The 23445-nt window shown below is 38.7% G+C and overlaps 1 protein-coding gene across 2 annotated transcripts; it reads right to left on the bottom strand.

Annotated features, from left to right (window-relative positions):
* Positions 1-211: 211 nt before the first annotated feature.
* troap (trophinin associated protein) lies at positions 212-22406 on the bottom strand. Of its 2 annotated transcripts, none has more exons than XM_057858741.1 (17): positions 22092-22406; positions 18376-18571; positions 17932-18301; positions 16944-17062; positions 16820-16870; positions 13730-13769; positions 13289-13407; positions 10383-10511; positions 10271-10310; positions 7545-7657; positions 7213-7341; positions 7101-7140; positions 6881-6939; positions 6237-6329; positions 5910-6162; positions 5642-5835; positions 212-414 (listed from the first exon to the last, which is right to left on the bottom strand). In XM_057858741.1, the coding sequence occupies exons 1-17, from the start codon at positions 22145-22147 to the stop codon at positions 340-342; spliced, it is 2076 nt and encodes a 691-aa protein (XP_057714724.1). In that variant the 5' UTR covers positions 22148-22406; the 3' UTR covers positions 212-339. The 2 variants fall into 2 exon arrangements, with proteins under 2 accessions (XP_057714724.1, XP_057714716.1); XM_057858733.1 differs by having other exon boundaries at positions 213-414; positions 16751-16870.
* Between the last annotated feature and the right edge of the window lie 1039 nt (positions 22407-23445).

Raw genomic sequence — 23445 nt, 5'->3', positions numbered from 1 at the left:
AACCTTACAAATTCAACATTGTGTTTTCAATTGCTTTGCTGTAGTGAGTAACGATTTGTATTGTGTTTATTTTTTAGAAAGCTTTGTGCTACTCTTTTGGTGTAAAAGTTTGAGTCTTGAAATGAGAAGAAGGTGTGGTTGTGTTTATCTAGTCTTAGAAAAGTGTGTTGTGTTTAGACATTGGTGAAAATTGAGGAGACGTTTATGAAACGTGTTAAACATTTGAGAAAATTTTTAATACTGTATTTTAGCTACATTTGAATTCACCAAACAAAAACAAATTTCAGTGTTTGCATTTCAGTACGCCCAACATTCAGAGATCTAATGTGTATTATTGTTTCATGTGGATGACAAGTCTTCTTGAAGTGGGGATGAGCTTGGAGAAGGGACATCCAACCTCAGTGGAACAAATTTCTGGAAAAAGAATTGTATGCTAACATGAGACACAACCAATGAAAATTTGTGCATTAGAAACTTCAATTTTGAACCCCCGAAACCCCCCATTTTGAGTTTGACAGCTTTGAAATTGCAATGGTGTGTCCCTTACACGACTACTGGTGTTCTGCTAAAATATCCTACACTGGCGAAACGTCTACCAATGGCGAATTTGACAACCTGAGTACTTACCGTGCACTTTCAGCTTGTTTTGTTTAGATTCATACATGAATAACATAATAAAAATGCCTTAAGAAAATACTTAAACATAACAATATCAAATTAGGTTGGTTTAAATACACTACTGACTGACCAATGTGGTCAATAGATCAACACTCTGCTTTAAGGCTACCACAATAAAACACAATGCTTAAAAGCCATCAGAGGAAAACACATGCCTAAAGTATTTTAAGGCAATGGAAAGGTTTAAAAAAAAAAAAAAAAAAAAAAAAAAAAAAAAAAGACTTCATAAAACCGAAAATAGTAAGTACTCGCCTCTTTTAACTAATGTGCAATAGCACTGGGCATTGGTAGGCTGTTTCGTAATGTATTTTGGCAGAACACCATCCCAAAAAACAAAACGTAAACTTTACAACAAAATAATGACAGCTGTGTTAGCCATAATTTTGCTTTAAAAACAAAACAAAGCAGGAAAACTGTAAAATACACTTAAAAACAGTATAGAATTTCAGTATCCGAAAAATGTTATTTTTTTTTTAGATTTTTTTTTTTTTAATCGCTCTAACTGAAAATACATGTAAAAAAGAATTTATATTTTTTTACACTGTCCATCCATATGTAGCCGATCTTCATGTTGACGCCCCTGAGTAAGTTCATCTCTTTCCATACGGGATTTAAACTAGAGCTGTCCCGACTAGTCGACGTTGTCGACTTCATTGATGACGTAAATGCGTCGACGGGCAAAACATACCATCGACGGGTATCGACGGGTTAAAAAAAAAATTACATGCGGATAAAGTTTAGAATTGCGGGCGCTGGCAATACAAGCGGTTGTTTTACTGGCACCCCCAAGGGGGCCGCTGTTATTTCAATGTGACCGGCATTGTCAGATTGAGCAAAGAGGAAGAAAGTGGGCAAGCGAGAGAGAGGGAGCGAGATCGGTGAGTTGGAAAAGTGCGCGGGTAGCGCGGAGTTGGCATCCCCCGCGTTTTTGTTTCGGTCAATCAAAGTATCCATATAGAGCCATCCGACGCCTCTCTGTTTTTATGCACGCCGCCGCCTTCCTGAGGAGGAAATCGGATGAACCGACGACAACAAGCCAAGTGAATCGCAGGTTCACTCCTCACGACGGCGAAGAGTTGAAAACACCGCCAATTACCAAAAAGGGCAAAATTGGTAACACGTGAAAGCGGCATAAAGCCAAAAAAGCGGACCAGAATAGCCAGAGCCCGGAATTATTTCAAGGAAAATATGGAGGGTGCCACTGTGTGTACTCTTTGCTAAGCTGAGCTCGCATACCATGGTGGCACGTCGGCTATGAACGAACACTTGAAACGCCATCACCAAAGTGTAATTTCCGAAGACAACAAGAAACAACAAGCTAGTGGATTGTAAGTCCATACAACTTTCTCATGATTTTTATTTTTTTTTAAATGGAAGTTGCCTTTATGTGCGTCGTATCAACGTGCATTTTTATTTAATAAAATAATTAATATATATATATAATTATATATAAAACAAATTTAATTATTATTAAATTTATTAGGATCATGGAAGCTCCCACTTGGGGAAAATATATACATATATCCTGTATATACATAATAAATATATATATACATGGAAAAAAGCACTGGCCTGCTTACTGTAATCCATGACTGCCAGTGTTGTTAATAACGGCGTTACAATATAACGGCGTTACTAACGGCGTTATTTTTTTCAGTAATGAGTAATCTAATTAATTACTTTTCTCATCTTGGCAACGCCGTTACCGTTACTGAGGCGGGAAAGGCGTGCGTTACTATGCGTTACTAAGTTGGTTGAATAAAAAAAAAGTCTGAGAGAAACGGACTCACGGGGACGAGAGCAGAGCAGGAGTGGGGAAGACGCCGTTGCAACCGCGATGCTAGGTGGCTCCAATAATACCTGACTGCAGCCATAGCCGACAAACTACGCCCACATGACACGGTAGATATCATATTATAGAACTAGATTCAAATGACAGACACTGCTGCACTGCCAACATGTTTTAAGGACTACATGCGTTTGTAAACAGCCGCCATCTTAAAGCAGTAGACCTCTCAGGAAGGCCCTGATGTAGAGGTCCTTCCTAGCGAACCTAAGTAATTTTTTTAAATTTAAAATGCTCCTAAATCGGCAAAATCTTAACTTAAATCTATCTTTAAATGATGAAACAGTTTTAAAACTTACACATGTTTAAAGTAGACAGAAGGGAACTAATGCAATAACGGGAGAAATTTTAACAACTTTAACGATTGATTCACAACTTTAAATGAGTTCCACACATAGCAAAGGTTACTAGCTAGTTATCGCAATACCCTTGTGTCTAGTTAAGTGGAGGGTAAAGAATTGGGCTTGGGCCAATTGTCCCCCAAACCCTTTAAGCTTCACATTGTGTGACCTGTTTTTTTTTTTTTTTTTTTTTTTTTGAGAAAAAAAAATATCACTAGTTACTTTGCCAAGTAACTAATTACTCTTACATTCAGGTAACTGAGTTACTAACGCAATTACTTTTTGGGAGAAGTAATTTGTAATTGTAATTAATTACTTTTTTAAAGTAAAATTAACAACACTGCATGGCACTAAATGCGTTAGTAGACAGCCGCCATCTTAAAGCAGTAGACTTTTTAGGACAGCTCTGTTGTAGAGAACCTTCCTAGCGAACCTAAGTAACTTTTTATCTTTTTAAAATCTTTTTATATAAATACTTCTAAATCGGCAAAATCTTGACTTGAATCTATCTTTAAATGATGAAACTGTTTTAAAACTTTCATATGTCGAAAGTAGAGAGAAGGGAACAAATGCAATAATGGGAGCAATTTTAACAACTTTTTACAGTTGATTCAGGGTAAAGGGTAAATTAGGGTAAAGAATTGGGCTCGGGCCAATTGTACCAAAAACCTTCACAAAAAACTTCACATAGTGTGGCCAATGTTTTTTTTTCTTTTTTTTTTTTGAGGGAAAAAAAAAAAGTAATTATCACCAATTACTTTGCCAAGTAACTAATTACTCTTACATTCAGGTAATTGAGTTACTAACGCAATTACTTTTTGGGAGAAGTAATTTGTAACTATAATTAATTACTTTTTTTCAGTAAGATTAACAACACTGATGACTGCACTAATGTGAGTTACTTTATATTATAAAGTATTATTGTGTATATACATATAGTAGTATACTATAAAATTAATACTATATATTTAATTTTTTTTTACTGTGAGTATGTGTGCCTTTCATTCAAAATAATTGTGGTAATATTTCAGTGTGCCCTCTACTTTATCTATTTTCCGGTTAAAACAAACAAAAGTTGAACAGTTTTTCACCTCCCCCAAAAATGTGGAATGCACACCAGAAAAAGCATCCGAACTCACACAAAGTATTCTGAAAATGGTTTTCCGGGACATTGCAATTCATTTTAACATTTAGAACAATATAGACAATGACATACTACAAAAAGAGTAAGAATTGTTTTGACTCCTGTTAAAAAGGTGAAGTCACAGTGTTTCCGTTTACATTTTTTTTTTTGCACTAGTTAATGCCAGCAGCATTTGACCCCATTGTTTGTGATTTATTATTGATATTTATGTTATTTCTTTATACGTTAATAAAGAATTTAGGTGTTCCAAAAAGCTTTTTGTGGATTAATAAGCTTCAACAAAAATTTCATTATTAAAATAGTAAAAAAAAAAAAAAAAAAATTAGTCGACTAATCGTAAAAATAGTCGGCTGACTAATCGGGAGGAAATTAGTCGTTTGGGACAGCCCTAATTTAAACCCACACCCTCATTACTGCTGTCAGGCATGCTGACAACTGAGCTAAAGTGCTGCGTGTGTAGAATGTGAGGCAAATTACACTCAGAGCTTAAGAGTGTGGTGGTGGCTAAAGCTAGCCTGGGTTATTGGCTTAACAGTCAGCACATTAACACCTAGAGGTGTGCAAAATTTCCGATTCTTAGATTATTCGCGATTCGGCCGTGGAAGATTCGAGAACGATTCACAAACATCCAAATTCCGATTATTGAAATATGCCAAGTAAAACGGAAGTACAACACACTCAGCGCGCCACGCGGTCTTTGGGGCGCAACGAGGAAGAACGCAGCGAGAGTAGCTAAACATCATGCTTCTCATTACCCGGCCCCTCGGGTAATGCCAATGCTCAACTCACGGCTCTAGCTCAACTCATGCCACAAGATAAAAAAAACACAACAACATACCTGACTGCTGCCGAAAAGCTGCTACAAAGTACGTCATCCACAAAATATAATGGTAGATATCATTTATATAGGACTAGATGCACCATTGATTCGGTAGCGTGAGCAGCACATCTACAAAAAGCTAGATGCGGCCGTTAGTAAACGGCCGCCATCTTAAAGCAGTACACTTCCCTGCAAGGCTGTTGTAGCGAACCTTACAAGCGAACCCAATTAACTTTTTATCTAAAATACTCCTAAATCGGTAAAATATTGACTTGAATCTATCTTTAAAATAGTTTTAAAACTTTCACATGTCGAAAGTAGATAAAAGGGAAATTATGGAATAACGGGAGCAATTTTAACAACTTTAACAGTTGATTCACAACATTAAATTAATTTAATGTAGTTTAAAGCTGCTGTTACAGAATGGGGACTGGAGTTTTTTATTTACTGTTATTTTTGTATATTTGTTTACTGCTATATGTTAACTTGATACTGAAATAGTAGTTTGGTTTAGCCTGAGAGGATTTTTGAACAATTTTGGAACTAATGTACAAAACATTTAATTAAAAAAAAAAATAATAAAAAAAAAGGAGGGGGGGTGCATCAATAATCGTTTTATAATCGAATCGGAGCCTCTGAATCGTAATCGTAATCGAATCGTTAGGTGCCCAAAGATTCCCAGCTCTATTAACACCCGTCCATACCATCGGCAGCAGTAGTAAGTTCCTCAACAGGTTTGACCAAAACAGATTGTGTTGTGGGCTTAAGGTACCACTTTAGGTTATTGTTCATTTTTAACAGTTTGTACTCACAACTGACTCTTCAAAGTGCAGCAAGGATGCTACTGGGTCGCTACAGCAGGGTTGAGAGTGGCGAGACATGGGAGCACCAGAGAGTGAACGAGAGGTGTAGAAAGCAACTTCCTGGTCCAACTGTAGGTCCTCCATATGAGTACGACGCTTTGATAACAAAGCAAGCGAGGTGTCTGTAACACAATTTTTCTTTTCTGGAAAACAGAAGTCACATCTTACAAGTGTAACAGACCTCAATGTGAAATGGCAGATGAATTGCCGCTTTTACCTCTGTGGAGAACATGACTGGCTGTGTTGACTCGACTTATAGGCTCATCCACTTGTACCAGTTCTGATGGCTCCTGGTCGGGTAGCTCCCGACGGGCCGAACTTTCTTGCCTCTTAACACGCAATTGTTTCTTGCCAGTGGAAAAAAATATGACTGACTCTCTTTGCATGGTTGTGATAAACGGTTGTGCTTCATCAATTCTGTGTTCTTCTTCATCACCCCAGATAGTGTTCATCTTAACTTCATCTTTAATCTATTATATGTAGAAAAGGTTCAATTAATCGATAGGACTTCATCTATGTTCTTAGCTTGGACTTGACTTCTTACAGGTGAGGCTTGAAAAAGTGGAGGGTGTGCTTCCTTCCCTTTGTTGGGTGTCTGTCCATCCTCCTGGTGAACAAATAATGTCTGGACAACTTTCTGCCACCATAGGAAAAAGAGGTAGTTCTTAGTGAGTTTAATTTCAATAAGAATTTGCACATTTGCTATAAAGATTTAAGGCGTACACCATCAAGCTGTCTATGAGAGACTTAACTAGGCAAAATTTAGGCAAAATTTTCTTCTCTTTAATATTGCACATTCAAATGTTATTCTTGCAAAATTATTAATTTTCTCTCTGCTTGCACTGGGAGATTCCCGGTCCCTACCATGTTGGATTTTTTTGCATGCAGAGACAAAGCAACGATCACTTCTATGTTACACTGTTACCTACTAACCTTGATGACCTTAAACATCAAATTACAACAGCGACCAATTTAGGATATTAGATGCATCGTGAAGTGCATTGTGCGACATCCTAATCAACGCAAGAATAAACTTATCGCACAGATGTTGCCTATGCTGCAGCTGATGGCCACATTATACACAAGAGACAAGAAACAAAATATGCTTGTGATTTACTGTAATACTTGTGATTTTCCATCTTTCTTAAAATTTTGTTTTAATCAGAATAGCCTACATATAATACAGACCATTTCAGGACTTGAAGGAGAAGGAGACAGCAAGTTCTTGTCCTCTTTGTGTTTTGAACCTGAAGTTGGGGGGGAAAAAAGACTGTCTCAGAAGTACAACATGAAATCTGAGGGTTTTTCCAGACCTACTTGTAGACCAAAGCAGTACCTATAATTGGAACTGTAAGTAACAAGTATTTATAACACCAATTCTTAAGACAAGAACTGTATGGGATCTTACCGGCTTCTGATAGATTCTTTTTAATCGGAACTCCTTGTGGCTGCATTAGAGAATAAAACGAGGTAGAAAATGCACATACTTAAAAGCAATGGAAATAGAAGTGCATACATACTGTGTCGATAAAAGCGCATCTGCCAATTGGATTTCGAGGGGTGGCACGCGTTGGGGCTAAAGCTTTCACCACCTTGTTCTGGCTGGCAGCATCTTTTTTACGACTCCTTGCAATCGACACTCTTTGCGGCTGCAGAAATAAATGATCATAGGTTAACTTCAATACATGAAATTGTACAGTCTCATGCACAACTATTCCAATTATGAATACCAAAAACAATTAAAAAAAACAAAAAACAAACGGAAATGTCCCCATTTTGTCACTAATAACCGTTACAAAATTTTAGAACTAAAAAAGAACAACAAAGTCTTATTAAGAGACCACTAACTCACAAACATAGCAGATGATTGAGAGCGTGGAGTTGCAAATGATTGGCTGGGGACAACCTCATCATGCAGGATACTTAGTAAAGATGCAGGATCAGGCTGGAGTTGCACAGCTTTGTCTGAAAATTGCAAAGAAAGTTGCAAAGAAAGAAAATACATTGGCCGAAGATTCCCCACATCTACATATAGTTACTTATTTTTCAAATCTTGTTGTAAATAGTATCTGAATAAATGGCATGGTGGAGAATCCCTACAGCTTTACCCAGATGTTAGCACATCACTAGCTGGGAGCACTACTTCTGACCTGAAGAAAAACAGCGAGCTGAAGCTTTCATACTTTTCAAGTTGATGTCTGATTACTAAACACAATAGCTGAACACCTTATGAACGGTGTGCACACTTTAAAGATGCACCACAAGCGGGTATTCACTTATTTCAGTACATACAGACATGTTTACCATTTAGCGAAGCAAATGTGAGTATCCCAAATTACCCGCCCTTCCCATAATTAATAGCAATCATCACATGAACCTGCACTCAAGTCTATTAGTGTGTACATGTGTGGGTAAACTAACTGACATTAAAAAAATCGCTGCGCCCATAAGGTGTGTCTTTTTTTTTTTTTTTTTGATTAAACAACCGTTAACAGAGGTCTGCATCCCTTAATACTTTGAGGCACTTACTGTACATTTTTTCATATACATACAACACATACTAGTATACTGTATATACAGTGATCCCTCACTTATTGCTGTTACTGGAGACCAGAACAGACCGCTAAAATGAAAAACCGCGAAGTAGTGTCACTCCCCCATTTCTAACATATTTTTTGTGTATAAATATGTAATATTAATAAGTACGGTATATAAAACACTATAAATGCATGTTATACTTTAAACATTAAAGAATACTTCAAACATGTAAATAATCTATGAATATATACATACTGTATGATAATGTATAAATAATAAAAACACGTTCTGTACAATCATTCACTCTCATATGATATGGGTGTTTAAGTGTACATACATACGTAGATGTAAATAAAGTGTACATAATTGTTTTTATAACTCATAATACAGGTAATACCCGGGTTACGAACAAGCTCCGTTCATACGCTGGTGACGTGAATCGAATTCCCGGCGTAAATCAGGATTAACCCATTAAGCTTGGCCTGCACAATATATTGTTTGAACATCTGCATCGCGATATGAGCATGCGCAATAGTCCTGTTGCAGGATGTGCAATTGTTTTTTTGTGTGTTTTTTTTAACATAAACTTTGCATTTGCTTCATAAAAGAAGCAAGTGTGCAGAGACGTGGCCTTCTAGATCCCTTTTATATGCGCCAATCTTCATAATTCACAGATGAAGCCCCTTAGCCTGGAGTAAACTGTACTTTATGAATACAATGTGGTCCTGGGGAGTCAACCAAAGTATTCCCAAACAAAGCTATTCAAATCATCTGGTGAAAATTCTTCTAGTTTTAATATTGCAAATATATTTCGCAAACCCCCCAAAAAGTCGCAATGTACGTTTTTTCCAATATCGTTCAACCCTACTTTAAGCACCCCTAAGTACCCCCTAAATCTCAACTATCCAAAAACATGTATTATACGTCATACTAAAAACAAAGTAAAAAATTTGATTCTGTGAGGTCCGTTGTGTTAAATGCCGTGTTATTGAATGACTATTCCGGCTTTACTCACAAGTAAGTCGCCTTGCTGAGAGAAAAGGGCGTTGTAGAAAGAGAAGGGAGGTGAGAAAGGGCAGATGTCATGACTGCTCAGGTCGCCAGCGTCAGCTCTCTCAACGCGAGCCCACCGCCTGAACTCAGAAAACCGGATCGGGACTCGCAAGAGGAGTCTGTGCCGGCGCCCGGGGAGAAGCAGTAGCAAGAGAATGAGAACAAGGAAGCGGCAGAGCTCCCGGCCAAAAGGAACTGCAGGACAGCGGTAATGCTGCTGGGGGAGAAGGAGGATCCTGACACGAAGAACTGCAACTAGGTACAGTATACGATATTTAAAATATAAAAAAAAAAAAAACGACTGGAGATAAAACGGTGGACGTGACTCCGGCGTCATAAAGTTTGAAATCACTAAGTCGGGTACGTCATAACCTGGGGACTAAATGTATTTATCAAAAAAGGGTATGGGCAATGCACTGAGGGCGCAAACGTTGAGCCGCGAAGTAGCGAGGGATCACTGTACCGGCTTCTGGTATTAAAGTTTTATCCACTACTACACATTTAAAAAAAATTAATCTTTGTTCACAAGTTATTAAACAACATTCTGTCTGCTGAACTGTACGTAATTAAGGTCTCGTCTTTCCCTTCAAAGAGCGTATAGGACATTGATGGCACAGTGGGTAGCCAATATGTGAAGCGGTAGCTAAACAATCTGAGATGATTGCATTTGATTGACTAAAATACTACTGGCAACGGCTGTTTTGCCGTTTCTGTTCTCCCTGAAAATTTTGGCGTTTGTTTTCTCCACAATTACGCATTAGAATAATGCAATTCTTTCTTTTAACTTTATTACTTAAGATTCTTTCCACTAAGATGCACTTGGTCAAGGTCTTGTCTTGTGCTTTAAGTGCTTCCACAACCATGCAGAGTGGACGAAATAATACAGGACAAAGTTTTTTTGGAAGCCCTGATATTCAATCACTTGACTTATATATATAGTCATTTATACTCGGTGCTGTCTTGCGCTTTAACCATATTATATCTTACCTGGGGCTGCCAGACTCTTTTTAATTGCAACTCTCTGTGGCTGCATGGGAGAAAAGAATAAATTGAAAATACACGAAATGAACAACACAATAAATAGAAAATTCATACATACTGTGTCAATAAAAGTGCCTCTGCTAGTTGGTTTTCGAGGTATGGCACGCATTGGTGCTATGGCGTTCCCGCCCTTGGTCTGGCTTTCAGCACCTTTTTCATGACGCTTTAAAACAGACATTCGTTGCGGCTGCAGGAATACATAATTACAAAACAACTCAAAGGTGGCGTTTGCAGTTTTAAAAAGAAACAAATTTAAAAAACACATTGTTGTTTATCACATTATAGCTTATTATTTCATTTGAGAATGATCTTGCAGTGTTCTGATGTAACGATTTCTACTTATTCTAAAATATTAAACTTGTCACACTGCATCCATAGGAGCCGATCAGAAAGGGAAGGTGTTGCCAATCATCTTACCCTACACGCAGCCTCATTTCACCTAATTTGGAGACTAATATTTCTATTCTAAAAACATGTTAAACTGGAAGCATTTATCATTGGGTTACTTGATTGGTTACACACAACCATCAATAATTGACATAGCTAGGTTCCGCCTATTAACTGTGCATGTCATAACCGTCTAGTAAATTTGACACACCAGTTTTGTTACCAGCCCTTTTAAATTTGAAAGATTAAAAATATTAATAATTAAAGATACACGATAATATCGGTCACCGATAATTATCGGCCGATAATGGCAATTATGACGTCACACAGATAATCCAGATAATAAAAAAATTCAACCGATAATGCAATCCGATAATTATATACTTGATTTTGCCTCCAAATGTGCTCAACCGAAGAATTCAGCACGCCGCCTCTTCAACCCCTCCCCTCTCTGAAGCCCCTGAGGGAGGAGGGGTTGAGGAGGCGGAGTTACAAGACAAGAAGTAGTTGAATATTATGGCGGCTGTTACTAAAAAAACGACGCTCTCGCCATCTGCGAAACACGTACCGTACAAGTTCCACGAGGCAGAAAGAACGCGTCCTCATTCAAAACCACTAACCCAGCAGCCATTTAAAACTGCATCACAAAGAATTTTGGAACATATACGAGGCTGCTGCTAGCAGGAATGCTAAAGCTATTGTAAACACTAAGCTAAACTACAGGGCTTGTGACGATACAGAGTCGGGCTGTTTGGGAATGCAGCCCAAGGCGGGTGGTAAATTCCGACGGAGCCCGCCGCTTTGGCCAGTCCGGCAGGCCGCCGCCGCCTCGCCATAGGCGGGGCGGGCCGAGCCCGGCTCCCCGGCCTCTGGACCTCCGGCGAACACCCCGGTTTCTCGAGCGTTCCCCCACGGCGTGCGAGCAGAGCCAGGACCCGAATACGCCGGGGCGGGCGGGCGGATTATCCGGTACGAATGTAGCTGCCACCGAGACGAGACACAGTTTTTTTTTTTACCTTAATGACACGAGAACCAAAGCCCTGGATAAAAGAAATAATGCAGTTTATACGACCACCATTCTTCATGAAAAAGTGATGTCCGGTAAGCAAGCTTATCATGACGGCACAGTGGTTATAAGATCATTTAAACATGGAGAAAACGAAGTCAGCCAGTCAATAATGCATTCAGAATGTGAAATGACGAGCGGTCAGATGACTTTGTAACGCTGCCTTTATTTTCGGCTTAATAAAACTCAGGCACAAAACAACACGCACGCGGATGCGATCGCCAACTCCGTCCAAATAGTACTGCCGTGTAGCAGTTTAGCTGCTGTAACGCAAATGTCGTGAAAGCCGCAAATGTAAACAAAGCGCTGCAGAATGGGTACATGACATCTCGCTCTTTTGAGGTAATCATTTTCACAGTGTGCAACAAAGCATATAACATTAGCAATCACTTTTCAAATTATTTAACTTATTTCTTTGCTCAATTACAGTCACAGTAAATAATCAAATTCTTAAATCAATATTCTGTAGCCACAAATATTATTCAAAATCTTTCCTTCTTCAAGTTTTTTTTTTTTTAGGATTAAGTATAATAATGTATTGCTTAAAACAAGGCTGTTAAGATTATTTTCAGCTAGCTATTTTTCTTCCAAGAAATCTGAGAGAAATACACTTGAAGCGATGGCAGATAATTTCACTTATTGCCAATAGATTTACACTTAAAACTGACTAGTTTTAAGGAGGTGTGTTTTGCAGCGGATTAATGTTATATATGTTAGGAATGGCTTACTTTTAAATGCATTTTTGTGCAACTTAGGTATTTACTCTAAGTAATTGTTGCCAAAGGTTTACCATTACACAATGTCAGACAATCTGTCATTATTGAGATGTTTGAATTGACGACTTGTTCATACATTGTGTTGAAAAAAAGAGCAATAAATTATATTTTTGCACAGTAATATTTTCTTTTGTGTATACTTTAAATTTTTACATAAATCTTTTAATAGAATTATCGGCTTGACATTATCGGTTATCGGTATCGGTTGAAAAATGCATTATCGTGCATCACTATTAATAATCACCAAATAGGTCAAGTTAGGCTTCAAACTTGGTAGTACAGTACGGTATAATGCTACTACAAAAATGAATGCTACTTTTTTAAGCACCTTTCCTATGCCTGCACATCTCTTTACATGCAGGAGCCACAAGAAAACTATACCAATTCTGAACCAGAGGATACTGACCTGAGAAACAACGTTGTTCCTCTCAATCTGAAGCAGAATGGTATTAGAGGGATATTTTAGTCTTGTAAAACCTGTGCTATCGATAACCTTAGCGGTCATATTTAATCACTTTAATGAATTTGCTTGTGAATATATAGTCAGATAATTTAAAAGTTCTTGTCTAGTGGAGAAGTGGTTAATCATGTTGGTCAGCAAACTACATAATTGGGCAGCATTTAAGCCATGTATGCCAAACAATAATTACAAATTAACAACAGTTTTTACAACAAAAGAATGTAAAGTATCACGAGAAGTTAAATAAAAGATTCACCCAGGCCCTGAAAACTCACAAACATGGAATAAGACTGGGAACGTGGAGCTGCAACTGATTGGCTGGAGACACATACGCCTTCATTCCGCAGGATACTTAGCAAAGAGGCAGGATCAGGCTGAAAGTGCACAGCTTTGTCTGAAAAACATTATCAAGTCACAAGGTTATTTCCATAAACGATCCATTTTAAAGCCTATGAGGCACTAAAATCCATATGGACATGACAGACGGCTTTCCTGCGACACATTAGCATATAGACCTTTATCAACACCCATCTCGGTAGGCTTTGGTACTTCTGCCAAATTGAAATTATACACTAGGTTTGCGTAGCTATTTAGCATGCTTGCTGCTAATACTGTAAGAATTTCCTAAATTTGGGGACAGACTAGAAGTTTTACAGGCGAACTGATAAATCTGTCTCAAATGTTTTGCAAAATATAGTGTTTTGCAATTATCTTACCTGTTGCTGCCAGATTCTTTTTAATCGGAACGGTCTGGGGCTGCATGAAAGAATGAAGAAAATACAAATGAACATTATTGGTAAGTATCTGTCCATTGCGTATGAAACACTTTTCTTCAAATGCCACGTTTTTGTGTTTTGAGGAAAAAGACAAGACCATGATAAATCATTTCAAATTATTTCTAACAATTAACCCATGAACTGTCCAACTCCATACATCCTATGTACCACTCACAACATTTCCTCAAGCTTATCCCAAATGACTTTTGGCAAAGCACACCATGAAGCAATGGTGTAGTCTACAATGCTGGCCAAAAGTAATGGCACCCCTGCAATTCTGTCAGATAATGCTCAATTTCACCCAGAAAATGATAGCAATTACAAATGCTTTGGTAGTAATAGCTTCATTTATTTTGCTTGCAATGAAAAGACACAAAAGAGAATTAAAAAAAAAAAAAAAAAAAAATGAAATCATTATCATTTAACACAAACCTCCAAAAATGGGCCGGACAAAAGTATTGGCACCCTTTGAAAAATCATGTGATGCTTTTCTAATTTATGTGATTAACAGCACCTGTTACTTACCTGTAGCACAAAAAGGTGGTGGCAATAACTAAATCACACTTGCAGCCAGTTCAAATGGATTAAAGTTGACTCAACCTCTGTTCTGTATCCTTGAGTGTACCACATTGAGCATGGAGAAGAGAAACAAGACCAAAGAACTGTCTGAGGACTTGAGAAGCAAAATTGTGAGGTAGCATGGGCAATCTCAAGGCTACAAGTCCGTCTCCAAAGATCTGAATGTTCCTGTGTCTACCGTGGGCAGTTTCATCAAGTGTAAAGCCCATGGCACTGTGGCTAACCTCCCTAGATGTGGACTGAAAAGAAAAAATGATGAGAGATTTCAACGAAAAAATGTGTGGATTGTGGATAAACAACCTAGACTAAAATCCAAACAAGTTTAAGCTGTCCTGCAGTCCGAGGGTACAACAGTGTCGACCCGTACTATCCGTTGGCGTCTGAATGAAAAGGGACTTTACGGTAGGATACCCAGGAAGACCCCACTTCTGACCCAGGGACATAAAAAAGCCAGGCTGGAGTTTGCCAAAACTTACCTGAGAAAGCCAAAAACGTTTTGAAAGAATGTTCTCTGGTCAGATGAGACAAAAGTAGAGCTTTTTGGGAAAAGGCATCAACATAGAGTTTACAGGGGAAAAAACGAGGCCTTCAAAGAAAAGAACATGGTCCCCACAGTCAAAGTTCCCTGATGTTTTGGGGTTGCTTTGCTACCTCTGGCACTGGACTGCTTGACCTTGTGCATGGCATTATGATGTCTGAAGACTACCAACAAATTTTGCAGCATAATGTAGGTCCCAGTGTGAGAAAGCTGGGTCTGCATCAGACGGGGTGGTGTGGCTCAGTGGTAGAGTAGTTGTACCCTAACCCAGAGGTTGTGGGTTCAAGTCTCCGCCCTGATGAACTCGTCTAAGTGTCCTTGAGCAAGACACTGAACCCCACATTGCTCCTGGTGCTGCGTCACCAGTAGGTGGATGGCGAGATAGTGTAAAGCGCTTTGAGCGCCTTGAAAGGTGGAAAAGCGCTATATAAGTATAACACCATACATAAGTATAACACCATAACGTCATGGGTCTTCCAGCAGGACAATGACCCAAAACACACTTCAAAAAGCACTAGAAAATGGTTTGAGAGAAAGCACTGGAGACTTCTAAAGTGGCCAGCAATGAGTCCAGACCTAAATACAATAGAACAATTTGGAGAGATTTGAAATGGCAGTTTGGAGGAGGCACCCTTCAGATCTCAGAGACCTGGAGTAGTTGGCCAAAGACGAATGGTCTAAAATTCCAGCAGAGTATTGTAAGAAACTCAGTTATGGATACCGGCCGCGGTTGTTCGCAGTTATTTTGTCTAAAGGTTGTGCTACCAAGTATTAGGCTGAGGGCGCTAAAACTTTTGTCCGGTCCATTTTTTGAGTTTTGTTTAAAATGATAATGATTTAATTTTTTTTTTTCATTGTTTTGTGTTTTTTCATTGCAGGCAAAATAAATTAAGATATTACTACCAAAGCATTTGTAATTGCTATCATTTTCTGGGAGAAATTAAGCATTATTTGATAGAATTGCAAGCGTGCAAATACTTTTGGCCAGCAGTGTATGTGATATGCAAGTATACGCCGTATACACACTTGGAAAAGGCTTATTCTAGGCTGATGCATGTACACCCTATACTCACTAGACTTTTTTCCCCGTCCCATAAATTCACTTGATGCACGATCATACAAGACATTACTTGTGACATCCTTCACAGATTGATGAATTCATTCAATGAACCCACACAGTTCACATGATTTTTAGAACTCTAAAAACTCGCATTTATATCACGCATATCATTCATTTGTGCCCATTGAAGTCTGCTGTTGCGTGCCCGGGAAATCGGGATTTTAGCTGGATCACGTACACCAAATGTTGTAGTAATCAAGGCAGCGCCAATGATTATTGATTGAGTTTGGGAGGTTTAAAGCGTTTTTTTTTGTTTGTTTGTTTGTTTGTTTTTTTGGTAAAATAAGGCTTTGGTGTAGTGCATTTAGTTCATATCCTAGAAGATATATGAAAGAGTTATTGCATGCTCGTAACAGAATTGCTTACCAAATTATGTTACAACCTCAGCAACATGTTTAACCAGTTTTCCTTTTGTCTTTGACATTATCAAAAAACTGCCTCCAAAATTGTTAGCGTTCAGTAATTTCTTAACTTAATTACTATCTTCACAATGATCCATGGTCCAACAATACCAACGCAGGAAATACATGATGCCTTGGAAAATAATTTTGTACCGTTTTCCCGACTGAACCCTTTGAACAATGAGATCCTTTCGATGCTATAAAAGTTATGTGGGAAAAGTTTCAAATCATTTTTTATTTTGGTCGTATGTCCTTTTAACAACACAGAAAACTCACATTTGAACATGAGGTGTATAGAATTTTCATTTTCTGTAAATACATACTGTCTCTGTAAAAGTGCCTCTTCCTGTGGAGTTTTGAAGTGTGGCATGAATGCTGCACTTGGTCCTTACCCCCATGTTCTGGCTGGCAGCAGCTTTTTGACTCTTTGCTCCAGACTGCGGCTGCAAAAACAATTCAGTATATTACAGGGAGGACTACAAACAACTATTAACCTCAGTAATAATAACAACTTACAAACGTGCCACGAGATTGAGAGTTTGGAGTTAGAAATGGCTGGCAGGAGACACTAACGCCCTCGTTACGCCGAATACTTTGCAAAGCAGCTTTATTAGGCAGGAATCTTCCAGCTTTGTCTGAAACACATTTTCTTTATGCAACTGGACTTAACAGCAAGAGCTTGTCAGTGGATGAATACAATAATAAATATTGGGCTTTACATTCCAATCAAGCTATTATTAGTCACATTTTATGCTTAAAATCAAAGAGCACAGAAATAGGTGTTATGGTGAACCCAAACCGTCTCATAAATGATGACACCTGGCAAAAGGTGAGATAACGAATTAACTCAGTTGTGTCATTTTACCCTTGAGGAGTGCCTAGGAACTCTGGATATGTGCCTTGTCTATATACTGCAGTGCACAAGATACCTTACCATAATATATGCATCTAAAATTAAAGTAGGTATGAGAGTGAGACCGCAGCCTGCACAGTAACTACAGGTTACTGATTTTTGATAGTTGACTCTGGTGCAAAAGACAGTCAACATAATTTTCAAGTGAACTAGTCATGAACTGTTTGAGAAGTACTTTTTTTTAATTTTTTTTTTATGAAATGTCCTACAGTAGAATGCAACTTAACCTGCAAAGATATTTTAGATTGAAGTACGGTAGATTTTAATTGAAGAATATGTGACATTTGACTCCTGTAAATTCAGCAAATGACAGCTTTATGCTTTACGAACTAAAAATCTTATGAAATTGTGTTCTGTGTAGTAATAAAGACTAATTTGTGTTTAATATTTTAAAAAAAAGATTATCATTGCGAAGTTTGTTTCGAAATAATCGAATTATACTCTTACTGCCTGATTAAAATCAGAGAAATATTTCAATTAGATCCTTTGGAACACTGTGCATAGCCAAACATAGTGCCTTGCCTATGTTAGAATGTTCTCAACACTGTCACATGCCTTCACTAGTAGCATGCAAATCTGCAGTGATCTTACCAAATGGGCCGCTTGGGAGGTTTTCCTGCACGTTGTTATTTGGGTGGGAACTTTCAGTCGGTTCTTTGAGACTGAGATGGGTCATGTCATACAAACAGTCAGAGGAAGATGAGGAAGAACTGCTATGGTGTGCAACATTTTCAGGCTTAGAATTCCCAGAAACTGTCCCATGAGACCTACATTTATCCTTGGCTACTGTGCTTTCTTGCACAAGCGGACACTTAAGGGCTTTACTGTTTTTAGGCTGTATAGATTGAGCAGCACTTTTTAACTGCTGTACAACGTTGGTTTTCAAACTCTTGTGTTTTTGCGTGCAAAACTTGGTGAAAGGCATTGGCCTGGTGCATGACTTTCTCTTCTTGGCTTTGCCCTGCAATGAACGGATAGTACGGTAAATAAAAAGAGAAGTGTGCAGTGCTAAAATAATGGGAATGACAAACTTACAGGCAAAAGTTTCTCCTCCCACTTAGAAGCATGAACCGTTTGGTTGGACTTGATAGGCACTGGAAGTCTACTTCGTTGCAGTGGCAGCTTTCTCACAGGATCTTGGTTCTCAGAATCGCTGTTAGGATGGTACTGCTTGTGCAGAAGCTTTGTGTTTTTGGGCTCTTGTGGCATCTGGTTGTTGTCGTTTTTAACCCTGGGCAAATAGAAAATTACAAGAAACTTATGTTTCAAACCAGGGAGAGCATGAGACAAGCTTCAACTCCTGGTAAAAATTATGGCATCACCAGTCCACTTCCGTGTGCACGAAGATTTCCCCACACATAAGGGTCATGTAAAAGCGGAATCAAAATAACGGCGAAACGCCACTTTTGCATTATTGCGTAAGATCGTTGTCGTGTAAACGTGGCCCCAGAGACAATTGGAGCCAGAATGATGAAGAATACTGTTTGTCACTCATTAAATCCCTGCCTCTGAGGGCACTTTCACATTAGACCAGGGTCCAGTTGGAGAGCTACCTCACAACAACACTTGCAAATGACTTGTGGAAAAGGTTCAGTATTCACACTGCGCCACCCGAACTTTTAGAGTAGCATCACGTTGGCAAAAGTCACTCATTGATAGGACAAATTTAGAAGAGGAAACACCTCCCTCCTGGTAGGGGAGGGAGCGTGGAGCATCACAGTAGCTGCTTGTAATGCAGCATAAGCGACCCTGCTCCGCTTGCATTCACAAGAAAAGCAGGGTGCGCTTATAGTGGACCGAGACAAACGATTTTGAGCGGACCAGAGTTCGTTTGTTTGGTCCGAGCTAGAGTTCAGATGCACGTTCACATTTACAAAATGAAATGAACTATCTGAGAAAAAGAACTCTGGTCCATTTAAAAAGCACCAAACAGTGCTAGTGTGATAGTGCCTTGAGACTGCGTGGAGTTACAAAAGGCAGAGGTGGTGCTACAAAATTGTTTTTTCATGATTCAGTAAATTTTTCCCCAGGATTGAGTAGGCCTGTCGCGATAACAAATTTTAGTGTGCGATAATTTATATAATAAATCATTGCGATATGCGATAGTATTGCGCCCCCCCCCCCAATTTAAAAAATAAAACAATTTATAATAACAGTGAGAATACAGTATACATTAATAGATCAAGTACACCCATTTAAACGCGATGTTTACTCCAAATTCAAAAATACTTTTTAAGAAATCCCAACTAAAAACAGTAGACCATGCATCTTTTAAGTAAACGACAACAATAATAATACAGCACAGAAACACAGAATAAATAAAATGTCTTTTTCAAGAAAAAAAATATAATTGTACTTGATAACTTAAGCATTTAGGCAGAAAAAACTTTTCCCCTCATAGCTTCTGCTATGGCGTTCCATGTGTAATATTCTGATTGTTTTCCGAGGCACCCTGAAGCGCACTTAACGGTCATGTTGTTTTGTTCATGTGACGCTGCAGTGAGAGGCACACAGCCTGCCGAGAGCCTCAGGTTGAGGAAGTGTTGTTAGCGCTGTGTTAATAAAAAACAAAGTTGTCAGCACGTTGTGTTTGATATCATTGCCAGAAAAACACATACAATAGGACACCATACAGCTTCCTTTTTAATGTTGTCCTTATAATGATGACCTGCTGCATCATAAATCACTTTGTGACTTTCTACCTCCATGATGGAGCGTTCTTCGTCCATACTCGCTGGTTAAACCGTGAATAAGCAACTGGTCTGTTGACTCCAGGCACGACTCCGCCCACTTTGACGGATGCTTCTCGGCCAAAAATAGAAAATAGCCTAAACCATCCGGCGGGCGCCGGCTCACCGGAGATGGTCCGCAGTCAATCCGGAGCACTGATGCGGCCGGTATACGTTGAATAATGGGATATAATGGAAACGGATTGGCTCCGGCGCTTTTTCTTTTTTTTTTGCCGAACCCGGATCGAAGATGCATTTTGCGTAGTTGGTGACAAAGAAGCCGAACTTTTAACAGCACGTCAGCCGCACGCGTGCACGTGCGCGATAAATCGCAGCGGAAAAATTACCGGCTTCATTTTGATTTACCTTGCGATAAATGGAATTATTGCATATTGCGACAGGTTTAGGATTGAGTGATTCCACAATTTCCCCTTCCTTCGGATTGGTCATAAAAGGTAACTGTTTCTCTGTTACAGACTACAACATCTTTTATTCTTGATTTCTTTTAATGCTTCTTTTAGCGATTCTGTAATTTTTGCCAGGGGTTGTATTAGCAATATTGCAAACAAAGACAAACCACTCATACATACAGCACCATAAACAGTATGTTATAATGATGAAAATATGAATGCATCCATGAATCATTGAATGAACAGTTAGTTTTTTGTTGTAACTGGTGGGAATTATTTTAGATATAATGGGAGGGCTCCAGATTGTTACCAAATGGTCGCATTTTGCAACTAAAATTAGAGCCTATGCGAGTATTTTTTTCATCTACTCGCACATGCGCGACCAGAAACATTGCGTTTTTGTTATTGTTTTTTTTTTTCCGACAAACTCCTTCATGGTTAAATCCACGAGTTGGCGGTAATGCAACGTTTTCCAAGGAAAAATACAACAGAAGGTGGTGTTGGGCGATGTGTGGAGCGGATTATAATTGGGGTAACAGGAAAACTTGACAGCACTTGCGAACACTGGTGAAAAGGACAATAAGTGGATACTTTCTTTCCAACAAACCCGCCTGCACAGTTTCAAAGGAGGCCAACAGGGGGAATAAGTCCGATTCAGGGGCTCGACACACGTGAGGTGATGAGCAATGGCGAAATGTGAAAGTCATTGCAGTTGAGCTGAAAGCCAAAACACCGGACACGATGCGACTGCAGCGGCAAGAGACAGCGACATGCACCGCCCTCTGCCTGTTCGTCATCGCTCGTCTCTGATTAGCTATGAATTTGGAGGGCATTTTAACATTTCCAGCCTTTTCTGAGCGCTAACAACTTCCCATACTGCTGCTTTTTCATTTATCCCGGAAATCTTGCTGAGAGGTATCTTAAAGTATGTGCTGGTCGTAAACTTCTGAAATGATACGCTCCTCCATGATTACAAAGTGTGCCATGTGGATGTCAATTTCTGGGTTGGCCATTGTCTTCGCAGGTGACTTGTCAATCACTAAGCAGGATACTGGCTGTCAAAACTGATAGAGAATGAAATATAGATGCATAAGTTTGTAGTTTTATGCATTTATTATTAAAGTATTTATCAGTTAAACGGTGAAAATTAGAGGAAAACTTTGCATGTTGATTTACAGTGTGCACCCCTGGATCTTCTACTTGTGCCCCTAAAATTTTAAGCTAAGGACCACTGTGCTCAGAGTAAAAATGTTAGTCTGGAGCCCTAAATGGATCGCAATGCAAAGGTTCTGTATTTGACCAGCGAAACTGAACAGCTTGTGGATGAACTTCCAAGGGAAAAATCAATGTCACATAAAAATGACAAATTGACTGGTCGCATGAAAATAATCTGTCATTGTAGTTTTTGCTGGACAGTCCATTACAAAATATACAAAATAAGACGTCTTGGCAATGACGTTGTTACTTGGAGAGCCGAGTATTTCTTTTTTTAAAAGTGGCACTTGTAGTGAAAAGGCTGAGAAACACTGCCTTGGTCATGCAAGTTAAAGTAATGCCGTTATTTTGAGTTACACATTGAAGTGATTTTCTTGGCTGAAAATTCGTCTCTTACCTCCGAATGTAATCATTCTGTCCTTGCACACGAAGAACTGGAGGAGATGTGTCCATTTTTATCAGTGTTGGGTAAAGAGAGACAGCAGCCCAAAACAAGTTAGGAGAACAACCGTTTTTTTTTTTTTGTTTTGTTTTGTTTTGTTTTTTGTCAGTGTGAGTTATTAGTCCCGCTGCTGTTACAACAAGAAACTAAGAGACAAAAAAAGCGTTTTAAAAAGGCATAAATGGTCATGAGACTACTATTTCAAGCAGTTAAATGATGTGGCGTTTAAACTTAAAAGCTGCGACTGCGCATTCACGCTTGACTATGCCAACTTCCTGGATTCCCAACCGTTTTTAAATACCGCGCTTTTCTATTGGCTGTAATTGGACACTGCTAGCCAATCATCACACGTGCCATTTGGCTGCATATTTTTTGGGCCAATGAGCGACTGAGTTGCATAAACAACACATTGTCGCAAGTCATTTTAAAATAGGAACGTTTCGAATACACGCACGCACCCCCAAACCAGTCCACCTCCATTGGTGCTGTCAAGCGATAGTTATTTTAATCGCGATTAATCGCAGGCGGTCCACAATTAACTCACAATTAATTTTTAATGCTAAAACGATTATACAATTTTAGGTTTTGAATACACCTATTAACAATGGAGTGCACCAATGTGCTGACCTTATTACATTATTACATTATTCAAATGTATGCCTCATAAAAAACAAGAGTTGGGTAACTTTACAATTGTAAAGATGAATTAACCAAAATCAAAAAGGTAAAAGTGATGGCACGATGGAGGAGTGGTTAGCACATCAGGCTCAGCTGTTCTGAGATCAGATGTTCAACCCTGGGTTCCACCTGCATGTTCTCCCTGTGCATGTTTGGCCTTTCTCCAGGTACTTCGCTTTCCTTCTGCATCCCAGAAATATGCACGGGTAGGCTGCTTGAACACTCCAAATTGTGCGTGTGTATGAGTGTGTGCCTCAATGGTTGTTTGATTCCTTACGCCAGGGGTCCCCAAACTTTTTCCTGTGAGGGCCACATAACTTTTCCCTTCTCTGATGAGGGGCCGGGTCAGTTTGTAACAGAAAAAGTGTGACGATTGCAGGAGTGCCTAAAGGTAAAAATTTATTGTTTTTCAGAAAGCCACAATCAAATAACCCATTCTGGATTATTCACGGAACAAAAGTAAATAAAATTTATATATATATATATATATATATATATATATATATATATATATATATATATATATATATATATATATATATATATATATATATATGTATATATATTGTATTATATTATATTATATTTTATTATTTTATCATATCATATCATGTCATATCATATCATATAA

Source organism: Corythoichthys intestinalis, chromosome 2 (genome assembly GCF_030265065.1).
Source record: "Corythoichthys intestinalis isolate RoL2023-P3 chromosome 2, ASM3026506v1, whole genome shotgun sequence".
Classification (NCBI taxonomy): Eukaryota; Metazoa; Chordata; class Actinopteri; order Syngnathiformes; family Syngnathidae; genus Corythoichthys; species Corythoichthys intestinalis.
Note: the sequence above shows the minus strand (reverse complement) of the source record. Positions and strands in the feature narration are given on the sequence as shown.